The 24,571-nt window shown below is 41.8% G+C and overlaps 1 protein-coding gene across 1 annotated transcript in view; it reads right to left on the bottom strand.

Moving 5' to 3' along the window:
* Nucleotides 1-24,571, bottom strand: part of UNC13B (unc-13 homolog B (C. elegans)) — a 238,762-nt gene that overhangs the window by 37,298 nt on the left and 176,893 nt on the right. Inside the window, exons 20-28 of the mRNA XM_009330423.1 lie at nucleotides 23,950-24,065; nucleotides 21,901-22,064; nucleotides 19,518-19,668; nucleotides 18,479-18,547; nucleotides 15,565-15,654; nucleotides 13,956-14,090; nucleotides 13,001-13,134; nucleotides 11,961-12,046; nucleotides 4,849-4,975 (exon numbers count right to left, since the gene is read on the bottom strand). Of these exons, the coding sequence (XP_009328698.1) occupies nucleotides 4,849-4,975; nucleotides 11,961-12,046; nucleotides 13,001-13,134; nucleotides 13,956-14,090; nucleotides 15,565-15,654; nucleotides 18,479-18,547; nucleotides 19,518-19,668; nucleotides 21,901-22,064; nucleotides 23,950-24,065 (1,072 nt within the window). The remainder of the gene's footprint in view (nucleotides 1-4,848; nucleotides 4,976-11,960; nucleotides 12,047-13,000; nucleotides 13,135-13,955; nucleotides 14,091-15,564; nucleotides 15,655-18,478; nucleotides 18,548-19,517; nucleotides 19,669-21,900; nucleotides 22,065-23,949; nucleotides 24,066-24,571) is intronic.

The following is a 24,571-nucleotide window of genomic DNA, read 5'->3' as shown; positions in this document are numbered from 1 at the left end:
GGGGGGAGGGCATGGTTGTCTGTGTTTAAGCAACAACATAGCACTTACAGCTTTATTTAAATGTCTGTCTAGGATTTGTTGTGTGCAAGTGCCAACATACCGCAGCTGAATCTTAATTTCAAACATTACTAAACAACATTCACAAATAAGGGAAAAAAGTGTCCATGTGTGATTTCAGTCCACACAAAAGATTATTATACGAGCCTCACAGAGTACAGCCTCCTCTAAACAGGCAGCTGTGTTCACAGAGATTGTGCTAATTATGGGCTGAGTTTGCAAAGAACATGAAAGCATGTGCCAGACATGAGAGGGAGATCAAGAGCAAATTCACAGACAAAGCGTACTAGATTGCCCTAAATACTCTCTACACTTCAAAATATAAAGCACATCAATGCTAATATTGGAAATTGTAAGCAACAGTGTTAAATGCCAACACCAACCTGTCTATGCAGCCCTATTTAATATAGACAGCAGCAGTGAAACATTGTCACAGACTTATGGACTTCCTGCGTCCTGGAAAAATTCCTTTTGAACGGCACTTTGGGCTCTTAAAAGCATATTTCAGAGTCTGCTGCAAGTTTCTCGAGCTTTCAACATTTTGTTATTGTCCTGGTTTCGGCTGGAATAGAGTTAATTTTCTTCCTGGTAGCTGGTACAGTGCTGTGTTTTGGATTTAGGGTGAGAACAATGTTGATAACACACCGATGTTTCAGTTGTCGCTAAGCAGTGCTTGCACTGGTCAAGGACTTTTTAGTTTTCCATGCTCTACCGACTGAGAAGGCTGGAGGTGCACAAGGAGCTGGGAGGGGGCACAGCCAGGACAGCTGACCCCAACTGGCCAAAGAAACATTCCATACCATGTGACATCATGCTCAGTACATAAACTGGGGAAAGCTGGCCGGGGGGGGCCGCTGCTCGGGGACTGGCTGGGCATCAGTCGGCAGGTGGTGAGCAATTGCATTGTGCATCATTTGCTTTGTATATTCTTTTATCAATATTATTATTACTATTTTCCTTTCCTTTTCTGTCCTATTAAGCTGTCTTTATCTCAACCCACAGATTTTACTTTTTTTTCCCCCAATTCTCTCCCCCATCCTGCTGTGGGGAGGGAGTGAGCAAATGGCTGTGTGTTGTTTAGCTGCCTGATGGGTTAAACCACAACAGTTATTAATTACAATAGCATATTTTGAAGCAACAGCTCTATCCTTAGAAAAGAACTCAGGCAGTTTACAAGGAACCAACTACACATCTTAGACCTCTTTCACAGTTCCCAGGCTGCAAGTTGCTGACTGCTTCACATGTCATAGTGAAGGTCACGTACATAGGTCCATGTACAGGGAGGATTACTTGTTTGTGCCAGAAGCCACAATTTTCACTCTGAGAAGTAGAACTACTTCCTGATTATCATTCATCCTTAGTTATTGTGCCATTTCCATAAGAAAGGGCCATTCACTGTTGACAACAGTCACTGCCCATTTTTATGGCTACCATATATTGGCATACAAAATCAAGTGCATAGGTATTTTACTGTCTTACCAAATTGGCTAAACAAAGGTAGTAAGGAAGAAGGTACTACTGGGGGGGTAGGGAGGGGAATTACAACCACCTCCCCTCCAAATAAAAAAAATGCACTACCTCCAGAAAGAGGTTTAATATGAATGCTTAAGTGCAAAGTTAATCCCTTGGATCAGGTCAGGAAATTCTGTAACTACATTTGCAAAGCCAGCCTCAACTTTGTCCCTCATTGGCTGGCAGGAAAACACAAGAGATGTAAGTCATCTACAAATACTCCTAGTCCCTGGGCACATTCAGGACCAAAATGTGCTTTGAGCTGTAACACAAACCTAGAGTTATCTTAATCCAAATACCACTTACAGGGTTTTACTATCAGGTCTTGGGGTGCTCAGCAAGTGAGGGTGGACTTTGAGGACTACGAAGGCAACATATCCAAAACGATATTCAAAATTATCTAGCACAGAAACTAATAAAAATAATGTGATTTCATGCAGAAATAGCTTCAAAATGTTGTTATAAGGCAAATATCTTCTTCCTCATCTGCTTCAATTATTGATCTCGAAGCAAACACTGTAATTACTCATGCACCAGCACACAAGGCAGAGAGGCTCACGGTGCTGCTTCAGAGACATTCTGTGCTTGCAGGGGTCAGCACAGCCTGACTCGAGACAGCACAGCCAACCTCTCCAAACGAGGTTTGCACAGAATATGCCTCAGTCCTGCCTGCCGGGAAAGGGAGCAGTCCTTTGTGACTAAATGAAAGTTTACCTCTGTTGGTTGCACAACAGTAATGTAACACAAAAGGCTGCAATTTCAGCTCGTCCATCAGCCTGGCTCCTGTGGTCTCAGACTTTACAGGTGAGTTAATCTTGTTCATTTGCTGTGTTGATGCATGTGTGTACGCAATGAACATCCTGTGGCCCTTGGCAAGCACAGAGGCAAGAAGGCAGGCAAGGTTTCAAAGAGCAAAAGAATAAATACTATGTTTGATGAAGTGAGCCAGAAGAATAAGACAGGATTTCAAAGGGAAGAATGCGTTCTCCCACCACAGAGGAGGCAGTCTCCAGTACAGCTACAATGCTAGCTGCATGCTAACATCAGTAATAAAACAAAACATAGAACACTTCTTTACACATCTAAAAAGCTAGAGTTTTTTCAGAGATTGACACTTCACAGCTTTTAGCTGGTAGCTAAAAAGTGAAGAGAGGAAGTTTTGAAGATCCACTCCCAGCTATGTTGCTACTTCAGATTCAGAAACTGCTGCTGAATTTCAGAAAGTAAGGGGACCATAAATACTTTGGCTTCAATACCTTGGAGCCTTCACTTTATTCAATCATATCTGAAGGCTATCAGAAACATGGTTTCTCATAGTTTCAACATGAAAAGCGAGTTTGTGGATAGCCTCTTGTGTGTCAAGTAGATGAACAATTCAGCTGTTCTCCGGACAGCAGCAATTTGGTTTCATATAAAGTTTATTGATGTGCAAACCTGATGTGTGGACTCCTTCGTTTAAAGAAGCTTCAAGACTAAAAATATTTGTGATGAAGCAAATCAAAGGACAAGACCACATTGCTGTAATTGATACCAAGGGGATATTTCATGACAGGTGAAGGTTATGGTTGAAATAAACATCACCTGTGTCTGACAATGTGGCTATAGAGTGAAGTAACAAAGCCAGCGGCTGCAAATGTACATGAGCACTGAAGCTCTACCACAAAGGCCAGCAGAGCAGAACAGTCTGCAAAAGACAGCAGAATGAAACTGAACATCATTATCCAGATTACACAGGAGAAAAAGAGAGATTAAGAATATCTGACGGCTCGCCTGAGACTGCACTGACTCAGAGGCACAGCAAAGAGAACAGGGCTTCCGAGACTATCACTCCAGCACCCTATTCACTGAGTTAATGCCTCTTGCTGACCTGATCTGTTAAGCAAGGCCCATAGCCCAAGCTGACCAATTACGCCAACTGCCTCAAGTCTTACTAGTGTGCAGTTAGCACGAGGCTTGAGGGACTGCGTGCACCGCAGGAGGGGAAGAGAATTCAAAATGCCAAAATGGAAACACAGTCCAAGCAAGATGGTTTTTTCAAGAGGGGCAAGTGCAAAGTGCTGCATTTAGACAGCAGTGAACAGTCGTATACAGGATGGGAAGAACAGCTTGGACACTCTTTTGAGGGTTCCTGGGGGCTGGTTTGTGGCCCACTGGAAGCATCACTAGTCAACAATACCATTGAAGGAAAAAAGAAAAAAAAAAAGAAGGCTGCTATCATCCCAGTGTGCGAAAGCAGCAGCACTGCCTGCAAGGCAATGCAAGACAACACCTAGATGAAACATCAGTATTTAAGTCTGGGTGTTGTATGTCCAGACACAGACCAGCTGGAGAGAGGTGAGTAAACCGCACTTACAAGGAAAGCTAGGAACAATTGGGAACCAGCAGAAGACTGGGAAGGGACATGAGAAAAACATTTTACTCTTGTCAAACAGGAACAATTTGTTCTCCATGCCCAGGCTGGTAAGGCAGGATATAACTAGCTCAAATTGAAGCAAGAAAGATTTGGAGTGGGAGAAAGGGGAGTGTGTTAAACCCCCAAACCCAGTGGAGGGGTAACAGTGAAGCACAGGGAAAGGAAATGTGGAGCAACCATCACCGAAAGCCTCTGAAAACGAGTTAAACACTGGTCAGAAACAGCACACCTGCTCTTGCCTTAGGCCAAGCATGGGACTCTAGCTACAGTATTCTCTCCAGGTTGCTCAGACAACTTTTTGGGCTCATAAACCTTCTTCAGGTCTGAAATCTACTGCTGCTCTTTTAAAGTTAAATAAAAGTTGTGAACAATCACTTAAAGCTTAAGAGCAACCGCTTATCTGATGCTTCCAACGAAACCACCTGGTCTTAATAAAAAAAGAGAACATTCTCTTTACTCACAAATCCTGTTGTCTGTGTATCCATGACATTAATACACACACATACAGACATACATACAGATAAAGCTGTATCTATTAACACAAGAATGTAAGCATACATCCAAAAGTCTGCTGTTCAAGAATTGACCAATGCCCACACTGCAGGCACAAAGTGGCTTAAAGACTGTCCATGCCATTGCTAAAGCTTTTGAGCTCTTGGGAGATACTGTACAACAAGGGATTGAATTGTGTCAGGGACAGAGGCACAGAACACCAGAAGGGACAAACATGCACATAAACACAGAAAATCAGGAGTGAAGAAATGGTGTATCATGAAGGCAGCCACGTGAGAACCAAATGACCACCCTCAAGGTAACACAAGGAGATGCACAGTGGGGATTTACTATAGGAGACTTAACACACTCACGCTGGATATTCAGGCACTTTTCCCTTGAAGGCAGGCAGATCGCGAACATATTCATTGTACAGCCACTTCACTTTGAAGTGTAAATTCATATAGTCTGCACTTTTACACAGTCTGTGTTTCTCATGCTCTGTAAAGAAGGAAAAAAAGCAGTCAGGTCTGAATTTACCGCTATCACTGCATCAGGCACAGGATGGTCTTATAAAGCATGTCCACGGTCTGCAATGGTTTTGAGGATGAAGCACCTATAGAGCCACAAAATCTTCACGACACAGGATTTTGGCAGCAGGCAGGGGTTCTTGGTGGTTGACCTTTGGGGCTCTGGAGTTTATTTCTGTAGCTCCAACTAAACTTCCATTTGTTAAAGACTTTTTGGTTGTCAAAGCAGTAAAAATAGAGCAATCTCTTACGGCCTTTCCATTTAACATATGACAGTCCAGATTTCATCTTTGCAGGAAACAAAACAAGGAGAGCGAATCTGTTCAAGAGCAAATGTGTTCATTCTTGGATATAAACAAAGGCAATACCAACATGTTACACTACACCCCCTAAAAGAAAGAGCAGAAAGAATCAAGTTCTTTAGAGTTTGACAGTGTGAATCACAAGAAAGTTCAAACAAGCTACACAGGAGCTGGAGCCTTCCCTGATCCCCAGTTTGGAGAAATTTCATGACACTTCTCTCTCAGAAGGCAACTGTGTTCTTATTTGTATTGCCTTTCTGAGCACAGTCCACTGAAGCAACTCATGGATAGCTACCTGCTGCTGAGTCTCTTCCTCCTGCCAGGTTTCGTTATGTTTTTGTACCCAGGCTATATTGGGACAATGCAGTTCCTCCCTGTATAACGCACATACCTCCACAACACAACCCTTCCCACACCCCTACGCTGCTAAAACACTTGCCACACTCAGGCCTACGTTTCTGCAGAGATCATCTCCATAGACCACTGCTCCCCTTTCTCACGAGAAATGTATGCTCCATGTCTTCGCTCTCAAGGCCCTTCACAGCCTACATCCACATTACCATCTTTCAGCAGTTGACTCCCACCTCTGATCAGCCCACAATCCCTGTTTTTAAACTACTTCTTAAGTTCTCTCAAAAGCATCTCAACGCTTTCTCCCAAGCCATCCCTCATGCGCTTACACAGGCAGCTCCTTCTTTTGCACTGCTTTTCTTCAAAATCCTCCTTGAAAAGAATAAAATTAATTCCTTTTTCATGATGCTAAGTGGACTCAGCAGCCAGCTTTTGCCTGCGCTATGATCCTGAATTATCAGCTGACCAATTCTACACCGCCACTCCCTAGTGCTGCCTGTCCGTATCCATCTCCTTCTTCTGCCATGCTTCAACAGCATGAATACACTTTGTGCCAGGCTTCTTCGTTCACTCTAGCACCACAGCAAGCTGCTAGTCCATGACTACAGTGTGAGATATGAGACTAAAACATACATGAATTTGGCTTAGACTCAGTTTTTTTTCCCCCCAAAATTTGACTTCAGACTTGTCTTCCTACCTTTTATGTAGTTACCGCATTATTGGTGTAACTTTCCAAGGGCATCACTGCTGACGAGTAGACAGGATCCAACTATGTTAAAAAGTGGAAGTCTTTCTCTTAACTTTGAATGTCTTTAATCTAGGACTTTGGTACAAGTATCCAGTAACTGGGTAGATATATGCACACGTGAGCAATTCATGCTACAGATATTCATCAGCAGAAGATACGTCTTAATGATGTAAAATGGCCCCAGCTTTCTGATCCGTTACCTGACAGGCAAGCTTATCTTGCAATACCATCATCTGTTTTCATTTAAGTGTGAATTCTTGCAACTATTTCAAAATATTAAGAAACTTCCACATCTTTCTTGAAGCTTCAACAACATGCTCAAGAAGAAAGGTCAAATAAATTATGAATTATCCAATTGAAGACACAAAAACCAAAGAACTTTTCATGCAAAATTATTCCATAAGCCTAGTCAACTCCCAAGCAGCGGAACACTCCAGTGAGTTGTTTGCAAACCTCTGTAACAGTGTAATACAGATTTCCTCTAATCCACATGTAGCAGATCGACACAGAAACAATCTCAAAAAAAAGAAACCCAACCTTTGTTTTAAAGACATTAAAATGCCCAATATCTGAGACACATAGTTCCCAGGGGTGGTGGTTCGATAGACAAATTACTTTACATGTGCTACTATTTCACATGTACTTTAATCTATTACTCTCCACGGTGAATTTGCTTGTATTGGAGCCAAGAAAAGTCCATTTATGTTTTACATTAGTAAATCTAGTATCTTTCTTGAGCTCTAAGGAGGTATGAGTATACTCAGTGTCTGAGCTGCTGACCTCCCACAAGAACAGCTGCAGAAGAAAATGCAAAGCTCTCTGTGGATCTAAACTGGAAACAAACACAGCAATAACTGCGCCTGCTTAGCTCCCTGTGAGAGTGAGGAAATCAATGGACAATTATAACTTCATTAACTTCGATATGCGCTGCCACCCAGGTGCTGTTCCCGCATGGGGAAAGGGCTGTTCCTGCAGAGGGAACGTCTGACTTGGAGGTAAAAAGGACTCAAACCAGATTTATTTCCTCAAAATTAAGCAGTGCACTAAAAGCAAGTAATTCAAGCCTTTTCCTGCTTTTTAGGGCATTTAAAACACTACTAAGTTGCAGAAGAGGAAGACGCAAAGCAGCCACAGAAGCATAAGCCCAACGTCTGCTACTGGGACTACCTAGCCATCTAAGCAGTAAAGGAGAGGCTTGACACCAAGGGGATAAAACTACAGGAAAGTAAAAGAAAGAAGGAGAGGTCTTACCACCATAAAAGAGAACTTTACGTATGCGAAAGAAAGGTCGGGCTTGTGACAGAGAAAAGACAAAAGTGAACTATAACAGCTCAAACATGCTGGAGGACAAAGAAAGCCAACAAAGCCACAAACCCCCCCTCTCATCCCCAACAGCTCATACCATCTGCCTTCCCCCCTTCAACGGACCCTGCACGGGTTTGATCAGCTGCTTTCTTTGTAAAGGAAAATGTTTAGGAGCACCTGAAGGTGACATGGAAACACATCGGCCAGAGGTATATTTTGAAAACCCATTTTAGAAAAAGTAAAGTGAAGAGCATTGGAGCCATCAGTCTTAGCACACTTCTGATCTGCTTTATAACCTGCTGACTTTTAAAGAGCTTAGCGGCAGCAACAGTGAAAGAGTGCACAGGTATTTTGCAGCAACTGCTGTGTTTTATCCTGAAAAGACCGCAGGGTTCTGTAAGTCTCTCACATTTCCTCAGCAGATTTCATCTGCAAACAGTCTCCTCTGGAGAAGAGCTTTTAGGGTCACTGAAGCCATATTATTAAGGCATTAACAGGGAACTGCTTCCTAGCAGCACACTTTCTAGTGCCATGTCCAGTTCTATTTTTCAGGCAGAAAACAGGACTTCCACCACATCCTTAATCCATGGATATTTTTCTTGATCGTCAGCCTACTTTCCATGGGTTAACTTCTAGCAAATAATGCTGAATTTCTGCAAAGAAACTCTAACAGGTACTGAGGCTGTTGAAGTGTTAACACTTTGGACGGCTGGCGTCTGTGCGTGCGTCTGATCCTCCTCCCCTTATTAGAAGTAAGAATGTGGCAGAATGATTTATTTCAATCCTGCCCGCCAAGTCTACTCAGTCTCTCTTCCTATTAGAGATGCTTCCAATTTACAACTCTCCTAATGCTGATGCGTCCAAAATAAGATGAACCATTGCTCTCAAGGATGACACTGATTTTCTATTACTGTCTTTTAATGTCTTCCTAGTAAAGGATTAGTATTTATACATTGCCCTGCACAGGCTACATAGTGCACACGGGGGTAAGCTCCAGCTGGGAGAGGCATGATTAGCTGCCACCCGTGAGGAAAAAGGAAAATAACTCACACAGCCAGGCACTGCTCTCCAACTCAGAGAAGCCATCTCCCACCTCAGCCTCCCAACTCTCTTCCACACTGCATACTGGAGAGCAACGCGGAAGCATTAGGCAGGAAGGAGGGAGAGGGCAGTTTCACACAGCCAGGCCCGCACTCTTTCTACACCAAAGCCATCGCATGCCCTTTAAGCTAGAAGAAAATTTACTCCCACTGCAGAGTAAAAAGGCCAGAGACTCTCAATTGTCACCTCAGCCAGGAAGGAAGGAATAGAGCCATACATGAACTAGAGCTCTGACCTCACCAGTTATTCTCCATCAGATGTTATTTACAGCTTAATGCCTGGGACCCTGCAAAGAGGCTCTCACCCAGAACTCTCCAGTGTATTGGGTACCGTCAAACAACAACTGGAGTGACCAGTCAGAACAGGAGTCTCCTAAGCAGCATATACCCTCCATTTCTGCAGCAGCAGTATGGTCTTCCACATCATCTTTGCAGATCTGCTCATCACTGGCATAAAACTACAGGACACTAAAGCTAATATTAGCAACTACATCCAAAGTGCTAAAACTGCAGGTAGCAGATGAAAGTCTTTGCCTACTCACAACTATAAACTCTGCTAAGGAGCATGAACTTACCACTTGGTGAGGTGAATGAGCTCATGTTATCCAGAACTTAGGAACAGAACATAGGGGAAAACACCATGAAGAAAGTTAGGAGCAAGTATTATACTCTGGGTTCATGTGCACATATCTCCACAAAACAGATTAGCTTTTGTTGCAGAGAGCTCCTGTCACATACAGATCTTGGAGATATGGAGATACATACCAGAAATGTACCCAGGGATTACTCTACAAATTGCCAAAGACAGGAATACAAAACTCTTGGTGTAGTTAAACTGGTAGAAAAATTAGCAACTCAAACTGAGAAATGACAGAGCCAAGAGCTGAGGACAGTAACCCACCACTTAATCTGTTTCATTTAATCCCTTTTTTCCCCTCATTTGAAAAAAAAAAATGCAGTGAACTAATCCAATCATCTCTATTTGAAATACATGTAGTAAGGCCTGTAATTAAATTATTGTAGAGCTTGTTATAAAGGTTATCTTCATAAGTTTCTGGAGAGCAAAGCAGTGAAGAATCACACTTGCCTCAAACAGAATTTTGCACCCTGAGGATTCCTTGAATATATATTTGGAAGAGACATACACCAAAACAGACTCTATCATCGTTCAACCCTCCTGCAGGACTTGCACAGCTAGAGTACAAATACATGTACTGTGCAGTTTTTCAGCATTCGTTCAAAATGCAAACCCTTCCTGGTCCATCAGCTGCCTTTCTGTCAACTTTTCTCACCAAGAAATACTTTGAAGAGGGACGCTCCTTCAGCAAGTATTTGCTATGCACTGATGAACTCACGGGTGGAAACATTATGCCAATCCTTGTCTCAAGAAGCTCACAAGTGACTAGAAGAAGGATGTCAGGAAAAGCTAAAATAAGCCCAGATTCACCAGGGAGAACAGAGTCAAAGGGGACACAGTATGAGACGTAAACAGAGAAAACCTGGGAGGCAAAGTTAACTTGGGCACTGGCAAGCAAATAGAGCCAGGTAAAGGGGGGGGGGAGTTAAAATCAAAGTCATGTCCCCTTTGACAGTCAAATTCACACACACAATCAGTAACCTTCTCGCAGCTGCATTTTGGATGCAACAGGGAAAGGGAATCCTAGGAAAAGTCAGCAACTAAACCTGGAGAGATCCAATTCTCATGGCTGCTGGGAAAGGAAGAAGATATAGCACTTTCAACACATAGAAGAGCAAACTGCATTATAAATTCCTGAGGGTGAGTGCACAGGGGTAAATAAGGACAAAATGGAAAAGGGAGCCAAAATGTTTGCAGGAGCAAACAGTTTCCAGGGAAAGTGAACATGAAGTTATCACAGTTGCCTTATCTCTAACACATCAGCAAGTAGTGACAGTCACTATAAAAGAGACTCTTCAACACAGTTAGTAGGTCTTAGTCCTTCTTCCCAGTGTCTGTTCTAGCATCAACATGACCTCACAAGACAAAGGCACTGTGGGGTACAAGCGTATATAAAAAGTTCCTAACACAGAAGTGAGAACATTTCATCCAGACCTGCAGCCTGCTGAATTCAAGCCTAGAGCTGGCAAAGGGTGTCTCCCCACAGCACAGTCTCTACCCCTGTTGCATTGACAGAGACTAAGAAATAGATGGAGTCAATCTTCTTTACTTACAGAGCAACCCCACAGACTGCTCCCGAAGAACAAAATGCAGGAAACTCTCTCAGCTGTCACTCATAGGAGTGAGCTTAGATCAAACCGGGGGCAAATGGATTGAGCATAATTTTGTGAGTGACCAAAAGCAGTAACTTGACTTGGTTTTGGAATATGAATACAGCTAGCATGCCATAGGCAGCACTGGCACTTCTGCTTTATCACAATATCACCTTATAGATGATCTTAAAGCCTGACCCTGCAAAATACTGTGAAAACAACTGCTACCAAAGCTGCAGAGCCTGTGGGAGCTGGATGGTCTCTTAACCTTGTAAGAAGCTGATTACATTGTGCAAAGGAATTTATAGAACTAAAACCAAGTTCAGAAACTGTAACTGACCATCAGAAGAGTACTGCAAGTAGTAGAATTCCTTTCTGGGACTTTGCTGGGCTCTGCATGCCTAACTCATTTTCAGAAACAGTAAAATTTCTTCTTTACTAGGAGTCTGGTGGAATTATGCAAAGATTAATTCAAAATTAAGATGTCTGCAGCAGGATTTGTTCTAACAGCACGTTTCTGCCAAAGGCTTAGACCATCTATGCTGTATCATCCAGGGAACTACAGCCATGGCACAACCCAGAGTCCACTCACTTCTCCAGCCCTTTCTATCATTGTACATTGCAGAAAAAATTTGCTGCTGATCTAAGCCATCGTATCTTCAGGCCAAGGTAAACTTCTGATTTCAAACCAGCTGGGATAACAATAAACAGCTTGCAACACAGCCTGACACACAGGTCTAGAACTCATGCAGATCTCAGCCTCAATTCTCACCCATAAAGCAGCTGTCCGCAAACAAACCACTAGAAATCCCTGCTCCAAACAGTGGTGCTACTAATGTGCTTAAGCCTCATTTACACCAAATGGATGGAGAACAAGAGATCAGCAACAAGTCAGCTGGCAGCAGTGAGGAATTCTCTTACCTTCCGTGGCATATTTCATATCCTGGGCAAAAAGACTCCACATCACCTCCGCGCTGATCTTGCCAACAGCAAGCTCCTGAGGAAACCTGAGGGGACATTTGGGAAAGGCTTTGGCATATATCAGAGCAAAGGGCTCTTCTTTATTCAGCTCTGAGCTAAACTACAAGCTGAAAAGCTCCACATTACACATGCTTCCTTCACCCTAGATAAATGACCAGGTGGAAATTGGAGATCATGGACTGGTCTCTGTGGCATAGATTAAATAACCTGAAAACAACACTGCTGTTGAGACTGTTTTTAACTCGAAGTCTGGCCCTGGATGTCTCTCCTAAAACAGGTGCATACAATAATTCTGGGAATGTGATCTCAATGCCCTTGCACCTTTTTCCCCTTTCTTGTCCATATTTTTTTTTTCCCCCTTTTTTTCCTAGGGTTACTAGGCTGACAGGTGAACACTAATCAGGTGTCCCTGCCATGTTAAATCAACGATCACTAGGGCATAATCCAGCTTTTTGTGCATAATACCTCATCAGATATCTCTCTCTCTCCTGCCCTGTGGGACTGTTGGAGGAGTATCCACCAGTTAAACAGACAGGTTTCAGGTTCCTTTCCAGTGCTGTGCCAACCCCACCCAGTGCAATCTCCCAGTGCTGTACTGAACTCCACATTCCTAAATCACAGCGTAAGGTGTTGTCACCACGGCAGCACTGTGTGCACTAATTTGCATCCCAGAACTGCTCAACATCAGAAAAAGCCAAAAGAACTCTCACCCCATTTTCAGGTGCCTCCCTGAGTTCAGGATTGTAATAATCAGGGTGTATGTGCTCGAACGCCATCGTAACTGAACCTTTTGAAACTCCTCCATCCCAATCAAAAAGAGTTATTTATATAGACAGAGACAGATAAGACAGAAAGACAGACAGACAAGATAAGTACTTCTATAAATACACAAGTGACAGAAGAGATAGAAAGCAGTTTAACAAATAAAGCAGAGCACACAGAGACTAGCATTAGCCATACAGGACATGGAAGATTCTTACTGATTCAGGACTGGGGTATAAGAATTCTTATCCTCTTCTATGATGGAAACTATCAAAGTGATGAGCTTGGGCCAGAAATCCAGGTTCCTGATGCTGGGGCCCTGTTCCTCAGGAGGAAGGTCCTGATTTTTGTTCTGGGAAGGAAGCCGTTGGAAAACCAGTGTAAATTTAAAGGGGAAAGAAAAAGCTGACAAATGTAGATCACGATACAAACTCCAAACACTAATTACCTGTGGACCCTTTCTTCTGAAGAGCTTAAAATTATTGTCTGCTGGCAACTTGCGTGATCTAATGCAAAACACAGTAATATGCCAAACCATGTTGCTTACCAGTGGCCTCAAACCTAAATAATCCCTGTCTTGTCATTTACCATGCCAAGAGCAAGTCAGGCTCCAGGAGACCTGCTGAGACATCATTTGCTCTAAGCTTGTTCCAAATACTTGCTTTTTAGGCACCCAGGTTGATGACTATATCCATGTTGACACATTGTATGTGCATTAGTGCAGAGTGGCCAGTAGAGCTCTCATGGATTTGAAAGCTGTTTGTGTCTAGAGATACCTCCTAAGCCCAGTGCAGAACACTGGGTGCTAGAAAACAAGATAAAATTTCACTGCTTGAGGTTTATCTATGCTAAAGACATTTTTTTTAATCAGTCTATATTTGCTCTAATTGGCTTTTGCTCACTCAAAGCTGCATCTAAACCTCCCTTCACAAATAACCACTCATGAAATAAAGTAGCTGAGGCTGGCAAAACGAATTGTAATTAGTTAGTGTAAAACAATTATCGTCCTCCACTTACTAATTAGTGCTCATTAATTGATTACAGATTTTGTGCATTCAGAAGACAACAAGTCACATAATTTTGTTTGTGTGGCTTTTTATATCAATTAGTATTCTTGTTATTATCTTGAGAAAATCAGAAACTTGGATTTCTGCCCGCTTATCAGCTACTCACAGGATCTGTCTGGTACTCGCGACTGTACAGCTCGTGACAATTGTTGAAAATGTACTCATAGGTGGAGTTGAGGCAAGCTTTTACACAGTCCTTTACTACCTGGCTGGCTCGGGGTGGACTCTGCAGCTCTTGGACCTGGCAAGGAGACAACAAAGAGTCAAACAAAGCACTGTTCATAAATCAAACAGGGAAAGAACAAGTCACCGGTTTGGGAACTACCCAGGACTTGGTGGATGTGCTTTCAGCGACTTGTGCTATCAGTGACCTGAAAACATGAACGGGTCGCTCTCCACAGGCATAAAACAACAGTGACAACACTTATGTCTCCACAGGATCATTTGGAGCATAAAAGAGATTTTGAAGTGGCAAGGAAGATTCTTCAGAATAAATAAATCATGTGGCTTGGTATGTGTACAGTCTGAGCCAAGCACACACAATTTCTGCTAAATTTATAGGATTTTGCTATGAAGCCAACGAGCAATCTTTTCAAACACTGGAAGAACATGCAACAGACTAGTGGAGCACATTACATCTGATCTGGAAAGTCTTGCTGAAGACCAAACGCTTGCATGCCTTTAAATACAATAACTTTCTTTAAGGACATCTTTCTTCACAAGGTTTACTGAATTTTAAAGCACACCAGAATCCTTAGGGACATGCCAACCAATACGCCTTCTCCTCTTGCAACAACAGCTCTTCTCATTATTTCATTGTTACATTGCTTTAGAAAAACACTGCAGGGTTACTTTAAACTAAACAGATACGCAGGCATCACCCTGCGAATAAAACTACAACCTGAGACAATTTTGATATTGTCACTACCTCTAAACTTTTCGGAGTATTTCTATAAAACAAACTTTCAATACAGACATATTGTCTGAATGAACACTTTCAATATAAAGTTCTAAAACATCGTTTACCCTAGGGCTTAAGAGTAAAATTTTAAGCACTTCCTGAAATAGCTCAAATTAAAGACTTGCTTTGTTTTTGATAAGATAAAAATTACGAAGTGACATGTGCTAACTTACAACAGTATTTTTTAAAAAGTTTAGAAACAAAAATCAGGAATTAAAAAAAAAATCTCATTACACATTGCTAGAACAATAAACTTAATTACAGAACCAGCACATTAGCTTTCATAACAATTCTCTTGGATTTCTACTCAGAGATACTATTCCATTTCAGTATCTTACCCTCCAAGAAATAAATTTAAAGTATTTACTGGATAAAAGATGGTGAAGAGATGGTAGTGACTGATAGTGACTGATAAACGTTGGAGACAGTTTTATAGGAAAGCTGCCTAATGCTATTAACAAAAGTAAATTAGCTTCCTAAAACCAGACAATTTTCTTTTTTCCTCTTTTTTTTTTCATTATTTTGTGCCGTATTTATGACTGAAGAATCCCAGGGAAAAAACTACTTTCATCTCATGATGCAAAATACAGTGAAGTAAAGATAAAATGTGGATGTTTATTACATGGTCAGCAGATGATCTCAATTTTCCTTAAGTGTCTAAAGCACAACATGAAACAATGGTTTGAAAATGGGAAAACAACTCCTGTGGCAAAAACTGCAGAGGCCCTATTCCCATCCCCACCCACAACATTACCTTCATCCTGAAAAAAGTGATGCTGGTCAGCAAATCCACTGTAGATTTCAGGTCCTGCAGCCGTTCACGGCTGCTGGCTGGGAAGTTATTCTGTCGACAAAAAAGGGAAATCCTGTTGGAAAGCACAGTCGGATCCATGCAAAGCTTCAAGCATGTGCTAAATAAGGAAAGTATCTTGGAAACATTTCCTGCTCGAGAAGCTTGTACCAGTCAAAACAATGCTCAATAAATAAGGCCTTTTTGCTGCAGGAGCTTATCTGTTTGCTTAATTAAATAGCTTCTCATATGAATGTAAAGTTTGTGGATGCCAGGAGACTGACAACCCTCGGCAGCAGGAGATCTCTCCTTGGCTGTAGAAGGAGCAGGCAGGGAGCAATAGCCTCTCGCCTGAGGTTGCTTGTGTGGGCCCTTTCCTTTCTGCACTCAACGCTTGGTTTTTGGCTTCTCTTCTGAGACACCAAGAGCTGTGGTATATTAGCAACCTTTCCAGAGAAATAAACTGGACTGAGAGGGGAAAATGAGCACTGTTCCCTGTAAGAAGTCACTGTAACCACTCAGGCCCCTATAAGATCCAATCTGCCAAGATAAGCATGTATCCTTCAGTGCCTCCTTTGCTCTAATGCATTTATTTTACATACTCTGCCCACCACCCCGCTGTCCACAGCCATAGCTTCCTTCTCCATTCTCTGGGTTCCACTGAAGTTAGAAGTCTCATTGTCCCTTCCAGACATGATACATATGTGTGTGTGTATGTATGTATATATATGCATGTAAATGTATATGCTGAATGCAGCAAGCTTTGCTACTTGCAAGAGACTGTTCCCTTTCTGACCTCAGGCACTCTTGGTTGCCCTTTCCTACATTCCCAGTCTTTCCTTCCTGTGTCTTTTACAAGCGTTTATGTTCCTCAGTGTGTTCTTACATTCAAGCTGATGTGATTGGTTTTGCTGCAAGTAAAACAGCAAAGGCAACCTTCACTTGGATAGTCTCTTCGTATTTGCACATTCCAAAATTATTAGAGACAAAGGTAAAAAGGGCAGAGGGGAACAAGTTTTCATGTATTACTGAGGACTTGCAGAAAAATATGCTGCCTTTTGACAGCAATTGAGTATTAGTGCAGTTCAGCTATCCACTGCAATCCATTTAATGCTCTTTACAGTCATTTGCAGATGCTCATTCCTAGACAATTCTCCTTTGAAAGTTAAGTTGTCCACACACAGACTCTCTGGCACTCAGGGTATTTACCAAAATGGAAGACTTCCATGGGTCAAGATTTAAACACAAACCATTGGATGAATGTTGGAGACTGAATGCATGTTCTTGATTAGGAATAATAATCAGGAAAAGATAACATTATCTATATTGAAATTCAACCTCCTCTATGCTTATTGTCAGCTGGCGACCAACCAATAAAAAGAACTGACATGCGTACAGAATAACTGCACTTGCTCACAAAATGCTTTTCAAAATAATTATTCAGAGGGTGACTTGGAGCTACTCTTTGGAGGGCTCCACCTCTCCCCTCCTCACCCGCCATCCTGCCCTGCAAAGAACAGGCATTGGTTTGATGCTTTCTTTTTCACAAGTCCACACTGCTGGTTATTCATTGTTTTAAGTGCTTACAAATAGCTTGATTAAACTAGGAGAAGGGGGAGGCTTAAGCTTGGTAATTTAAGTTGTAAATTGCCACCTCCTGTCTTGAAAGCTGGAAACTAACACCTTTTTCTTCCAGAACTTAACCTGCCCTTCAGGGGTCTTAAAATAATTACTAAGAGCTCCCGAATTTCTTCAGCAATTTCTCTAAATATACTGCCAATTAGATAACATCTAAATTATTTAAATTACACAAATCTTTCCTGGTCCATTACATGAGATCTTATTTGTTTGTCCAAGGTTTAGTTGCATTAGCCACCAGAAAGCAGCTTTATTGAAGACCAAGCAAACAAAAAAGGCATCACCACTACAGATTCCTATTGCTATGTGTTGCTAATTTTCCCTCTGCTACTCAGTGGATCAGTGCTCTCTTTAGACCTTCTCTTACTACTAATGTAGTTTTAGAATAGCTCTTTACACAACACTCCTTTTATCTTCTTTTGCACCTTGCCACTTGTCCATTTTGTTTGTCTTCCTAATGTACTTCTCCTCTTAGTTGGCTCGTGTTTCTCTCCTCTGCGTGTTTTACTGTGTTTCAGATAAATGCACTAACCAGAAGAGGATCTACTTTTCAATAAATAAATAAAATCAAAGCTCACCATTTTTAAATTTTTCAGTGAATTAGTCACTAATTAAAATAATATAGCAAGGAATTAAAAAAAAAGCCAAGTCACATGATAAGACTATGTTGACTCTGGAGTAGCAAAGAAAGAAACTAGAGGGTTTAAGAAGCCTGATGGACAGAAGCCAACATTTGAAACTCATCTCTTCCCAATATGCTGAAGTGGGGGGGATCTCAACCTAAGAGCACATCTTGTAGATCCAGAGTCAGGGACAGTGATTCGAGTTTGCCAAACCTGAAAAAAGTGACAACATGGCTGCAGGTCCTCTGAAAGATTTCTGTCTCATTAGGGGAGAACAAGTCTGTTTTTCCTTTGTAGATGATACTGCAGTAGCTGATAAGAATAATTCAAATTAATCCAATCCAACTTGCATTTCTGGGAGAGTATCAGAGATCAGCATAGTTCACAATCCTTAAATTATTTCAGAAGTCTTGAGGAAATTATAATGGAAGAAACAAACATGATTTAAGTCCTATCCATGAGGAAAACAAAATGGTGTATTCGAGCAACAAGCTTGTCATGACAATTCCTTAAGACACAGAGTACCCAAAAGGTTAGAAATCTAAGAGAAATCCAAATGGTGCATTTCCCCTCTGCCCACCAGAATGCCTGAAAGGATTCTGTTTATTCCCACTCACCCTGTACATTGAGAGATCAATCCGAAGTGAATTATGAAGCTGGTCCAGAAGCTTCACAAATCGTTCTTTCTGTGGAGCAGAAAACACTAATAAACTTCGGATATCATCACTGTCCAATCGATGTTCAGAGTAAGCAGCAGGATATCAGGGAATTTGTGTCAGATCTCAGGAGAGTGGGAGGAAGCAATATGAATGCATGGTATTGTGCAAACAGTATTTTCTTTCGATTCTTGGATTTATTCTTATACTGTAATTATTTCTGAAGTCTGTGTAACATTAGAATTGTCAGAAAAATACTCCATTATCACTCTGAAGTAGAGGCAGAACAAAAACCCCTCTGATTTCTAGTCTGCAATTTGCACCAAACTTATATTTAAGAGAAAATATTTATTCAGAGATGAATAAAGGAACAGGCAGAAAAGGGTGTAATTCAGAGCAATGACACAGCTCCAAGATCTTATCTATTAGTTCAGTGACAAGTATTACAGGCTTCTTGTGACTATCTTCTCGAGGTCAGGTGTCTCTGCTAGATTCTGGTTTGGCATTGTGAACACCTCCTCATTCAATCTACAAATTTTCAGTCTGACGGGAAGCACGAGCTTTTCCGAATACTTTTCCAGCACGCTCTATTCCACCACATGTTATACAAAAAACATTTTAACCATTAGGGGGACAGACTTTTTTTGTTTATTTTTTCTTAAAGCAGTTGCTGTTTTTAAAAACAATGTTCTGAAACGGTCACATTGCACAGTATATTTTATCAACAGCATCACCATGCAGAGTTTAGTATTACTGTTTCATTTCCATACCATCTGTGCTCCAGTGTAATTTGAACATAAAGAATAAACATCACAATGCATTATGCTGATTAATACCTAAAACGTGTGAGGATGATGACAATAAAACCATTCTCTTTGTCTAGTCTAGAAGAGCTCCACAGCTTCCAACTCCTCATAGATTTAGTGTTCCTTAAACAGAACAAGTTATTTACTGAAAGGCAGAAGCACCGTAGGCAACATCACCAAACATGCAAACATACCCCAAAATTGGAGGCTGCAAAGCGGTCCGAAGCAGACACATTTGTGGAGGCAGTGGTGTGTGCATAATAAGCATTGATATTGGCAAGTAAGGTGCTCATCACAGCTGGCACGCCTGGGCACATGTATTTAGAGGAGAGACATGCAAAATGCCTGCAAAAGGACAGTTCTGTAAGTCATTCTCATCTCTTTTGTGTAGCACAACTTGACTCTGTCCCTTTAATAGCCCACTTACTCTGGCTGGCACTATGAACAAACGAAAGTTATGTTTTCTCCCTTTCTGTATATCTCCAGCATCTCAGAGCTTTTTCAGAAAGATGCCATCTAGACAATAGATATGCTCAAAACAAGAGAAATCCCTTCACTACAGCCCTTTCCAGATCATAAAATAGCTTCTCAACTATTTGTTGCCAACAGCTTGTGACTTAGATGACAACCTGGGTGCTGATGCCAATTCCTAGAACCAAGCCTGACACAAGGAAATCTATATAATTTGCTGCCACTTGAGGCAGCCACAGGTTCTGAGGTGACATGAGGCAGCAGCAAATGGAAAGCATGCAAGCACAGTGGGATCACACGCTAATATTTCTGTGCTGCACTGATACGTGATTCCTTAGGGCTAACCCTTCCAGCCTGCAGGAAGCGTTGCACACTTATTTGCATTTTCCCATTTAACTGCTCTCATTAAAGTGCAAGGAACCTTCCTGCAGGAAATCTCAAAATTATGCCAGAAGCATCCAGGCTTGTGAAATGATTGATCAAAGAAAATCTGTTAGACATAAGGGGGGGAAAAAAAAAAATCAGAGCTTAAGAGGTCTGATATTATGGGACACGGCAAGTAAAGTTCATTCCAACAGACAGGAGAGTTGGGCCATTTTTAAGCAGTCCTTTTTAAGCAGTAATCCGCACTGAGCTCCCAAACTAAATTTGGGAACTATTTTCTAAATGTAGCTTTCTCCCTAAGGGACTCATCACAGACACTAGCTTCTGTGCTAGTTAACCTACAAATGATTATAACCAAAAAAGCTCCAGTGAGAGAACTTCACAGGAATTCACAAGTCAGTATTTCAGACAAACATGATACTGATGCCTGAACGTTAACTTGCTTGCTACGTGATAACTATGTACCAATTGGGTCATTTAGGCACTTGGTAAATATAGACAGACTCATAAAATGGCTTTGTTTAGCTTGAAGAAGAGAAGGCATGAGGAGTGGGGTTCTAATCAACTTCTTGACTACTTAGCAGAGAGGGGAGGGTTAGTGAGAAGACTGAGCCAGGCCAAAATCCTTTCAGAGGGAAGACTAAAAGATAAGCAGCAATATGCAGCAGTTACAGCATAGGAAATTCAAAGCAGGATTTTCCAATTTGGATTTCAACCAGGAATTTCTTCCCCAGAGTAATACAGCCTGAGGACAGGAGCCCAGAGTGGTGGTGGACCTCCATCCTTGGACATTTTCAACAAACTAAAAGAGGCCCTGAGCAGTCTGGTCCAAGTTCCGAGTTAGAAGCAAGGACTAGACCTCCAGAGGTACCTTCCAATTCTTTTCCACTTTGGTTTAAATCAGTATGCAGAAAAGGTGCTTTCAAGGTGACATAAGTACAGATCATAACTCATCCAAGGACCCAGACCCCAAAACTTTCAGCTTCTAATGTGAAAAATTTCACTTTTCTCTGCTATATTTAATATTACATTTGAAATAAGAAATGAGCTAAGTATAGCACTATCAGTCTTTAAGAGGAAGAATGGCTCATCTGAAATCCAAGTAAAAGTATAGTGACAAGGAAAATGCTCTTTGAAGATCAAGAACTGCATTAGCCTAGCTCCAAAGAGGTTAAATCAGTGGCTCCGTTACTGAAACTTCCTATAAATGCCTTCAGCAGCACCTGGGAAATTAGCGACTTCAAAGGACTGTATCCATTGCCACAACACACATGTAGGGCAAACACTTTCACAAAACCTCATCCCTTCTCACATCAGAAATCTTCAGCGGGATTCTTGGGCAATATCTTTTTAATAGAAGAGTGCTCAAACAGAGATTTTAGAGTCTTAAAACAGGAACGGCTCAGCTATCAATAATAAAATATGGTCATTTACACTACTGAAGTTGGTGTAATTCCTTAGAATTAGTTTTAAAAGTGCTCATGCAACTTGTTCAGATAGATGCTTAATTCCAGCACTTTGTCAGACATTAATTTCTAGGCTTTGAAGAAACCAGTGATTCAGAGACAGGCAGTCTCTTCCTGCTCACAGTAAGCCCCAGAAGGAGCAGCTGTCACTGCCAAGCCTTCCATTACCAACACATTCCATCTTCTAAATATTAACAGTCACATCAATTAGTTATACTGATTGTCGGCACTAAAGATCACACGAAACGCATCTTACGTCATGGCCTGGTATATTGATTCAATGCCGTAACGCATTGCAAATTCATCCACGATCTCTTGAGCGGTCTCATCAAAATACACCTTCCAGGCATCATCTCCTTTGGCATCAGGGATCTTCACCACCCCATTCCCTTGCACATCTGTGAGATGGTGAAAGAGGTTCTGAAATACAAAACAGGAATGAAGTTATATGTGAGGCTGCTGAAGCCTCCAAGTGAGTTTCATGAAGAGCTTGGAACTGCTGAGAAGGCAGCACTAACACAAATTTCTTTGCTTTCCTCCCTCTTTCTTTCCCCCTACCCACTATGTATTTTTCCGCTTTTACCTTCTTTTCTTCTCGAGTGCTCCTAGCTGAATTTTTTGCACGCATACCTACAACTTTACCCAGCAGACATTGTGCAAGATGCAGAGGAGTGCTTCAATGCAGTGAAACCACAGACCAGTTAGTTTCCTGAAACTTACACATTTCTGTCCTCAGAATGAAATGCCTTAACATGGACAAGCTATTTAAACTAGCTGACATAATAATTACAAAGCTGACACACAGCTGTTATTATTATTATACAGCAGAACAGTCCAAACAGATTTTTTTTTTTCTGAAAAGGACATCCTTAAGATCACCCCTAACAACTAGACACTTGCATTACTATTCAACATAACCTTTCACTTTATCTAACACTGCAAAGGCTTTCAGCTATCATAGCTATGGAGAAATTGCACATTCAGTTCAGTGGGTTTCTCAGTAATCCTCAAATTCACGTCACTTACAGATTCATCAGCCTTTCAGACAGCTGCCTCCCTGTAGTATGGGATGCAAAAGTCTAATGATCTCATTAGGAGCTAGAGGACTCTGCTTTACACTACTATTTTTCCTGATTAAATTATTCTAGCTGTAAATCATCTTCATTTTATGATACACAAATGAAAGAAGGTGATACTTAAGAGACATATTTGCAAAAAAGAAGGGCAGCAAGTGATCACACATGTTCAGAAGGAAAAAAACAGAAGAGCTTACCAAACAGAAGCCATCACTAAATTAACAAACAATAAATATGTACTGAAGGACACAAGACAGCCTAAAGGAAGCCTACTGATGTTTTTCTAAGCTTTGTATCTGTCTGTTCCCTATCAAGGCCAGAAGACACCACAGGGCTCATCTAGCACAGCATCTGGATAAATATGTTGTTCCCGTAGCTGAACATTCCTCTCTGCGATACATCTGTCCTCCTTTTCTAATCTGAATTTGCTTAAACCTCACTGGACCTCATGATATTCTTGTATGTCAGGTGAAAGGGGCTCCAACTACTCTTCCTTATTCAGGCACTTAAAGACTGACCCTGCCACCTGCCTTCTCTTTGATAGATAGACTGGGCACCATGCATCTCTCCGAGACAGGGTTTTCCTTTTAGTCGTTCTTACAAGTCATCTTTGGATTCCTCCCAACTTCTGCAGCGCTGCCTGGCCAGCTTAGTCAACCCTGAGACAGGTCAGTACCCAGTAACCGTAGCTTATCTTCTGTTCCCCAGTAACTGTTCATAGCTATACACCAGTGCAGCAGCACAGAATTTATAACACCAATATCTGCATCACCCAACAGCCAAAGTCAAAGCCTTTCCCAGACCAGAATTTACTAATAAAGCATTTTAATATGCCTTCTCTAAGGAAAGACATAGGAACAGTATATGCTGAAAACGTCACACAAGGAAATTCAGAGGCTTCTCCACGTTAAACCCATGGGGGGCTCTGAGTTGGACCAACACATGATCTCTGCCTGACAGCAGTGCAGAGTCAGGTCACAGGTGCAGCTGTGACAGTGGGACAAACTGAGCCAGCCAGCCCTCAGTGCGGGGGGAGACAGCCTAAAGCCTTCTTTGCCTTCCTGACAAATGCAGGTCTGATGATTCAGCATGTTTCCAGGCCTGCAGAGCAGGGAAAAGAAAGCTCATCTAGGGCAAGGAGGAACATTTCAAGGAAATAAAGGTCAGAAAATTGCTTCTTCAAGAGACAGAAGGGACAAGGTGATGACTGAGCTGAACCCGCTTCTTACCTCATGAAGGCAAGTGTACTGAATATGATACGGAGCCACCTTCTCCTCGCCTTTGATCTCCACACTGATTTGCAGACGAATAGCCCCAGACACTGCAGACTTATCTGTTCGCTTCTCTGGAAGGAAAAATCATCAGCAATTACATGCATTTTTCATGTTCAGAGCACAGCCATCTTGGGGTAAAAACACTGGAAAAGAAACTGCTGGAAGCTCAGGCTGAGCTTGTGATCAGAGTCACCATGGAGCAAACTTCTGTCTTTTTTCTTTCAAAACTTTGAAAGACTGACTGTAAGCCAGTCCTTCTGACAGCAGATGTGTTATAGGATCCCTGGCCTTGCATTCAGTCAGCTGAACTAGAACCACCAAGGACAGATCCCTTTTCTGAGAATAGGGCTGACTAATGTGGAATTTGTTCCTGACTTCTTCATAGTCCTGAGCTCCTGGGAATTGTTGGTTGTCCCTACCAAGATTTTGGACCTCCTAGGATTATTACTATGCCTGTCGACTCAGCACCATCTGGTTACTTGTCAGTACTTTCTACAATACTCTATTCTGGCCACTTGGAAAGGTCTCAACAACTTCCCAGCCCAGTGCAGTGCACTTGCAGGTCTTAGAGACTGGT

This window comes from Pygoscelis adeliae, unplaced genomic scaffold (genome assembly GCF_000699105.1).
Source record: "Pygoscelis adeliae isolate BGI_AS28 unplaced genomic scaffold, ASM69910v1 Scaffold628, whole genome shotgun sequence".
Taxonomy (NCBI): Eukaryota; Metazoa; Chordata; class Aves; order Sphenisciformes; family Spheniscidae; genus Pygoscelis; species Pygoscelis adeliae.
The sequence above is the reverse complement of the archived record's forward strand: the minus strand, read 5'-3'. Positions and strand labels throughout refer to the sequence as shown.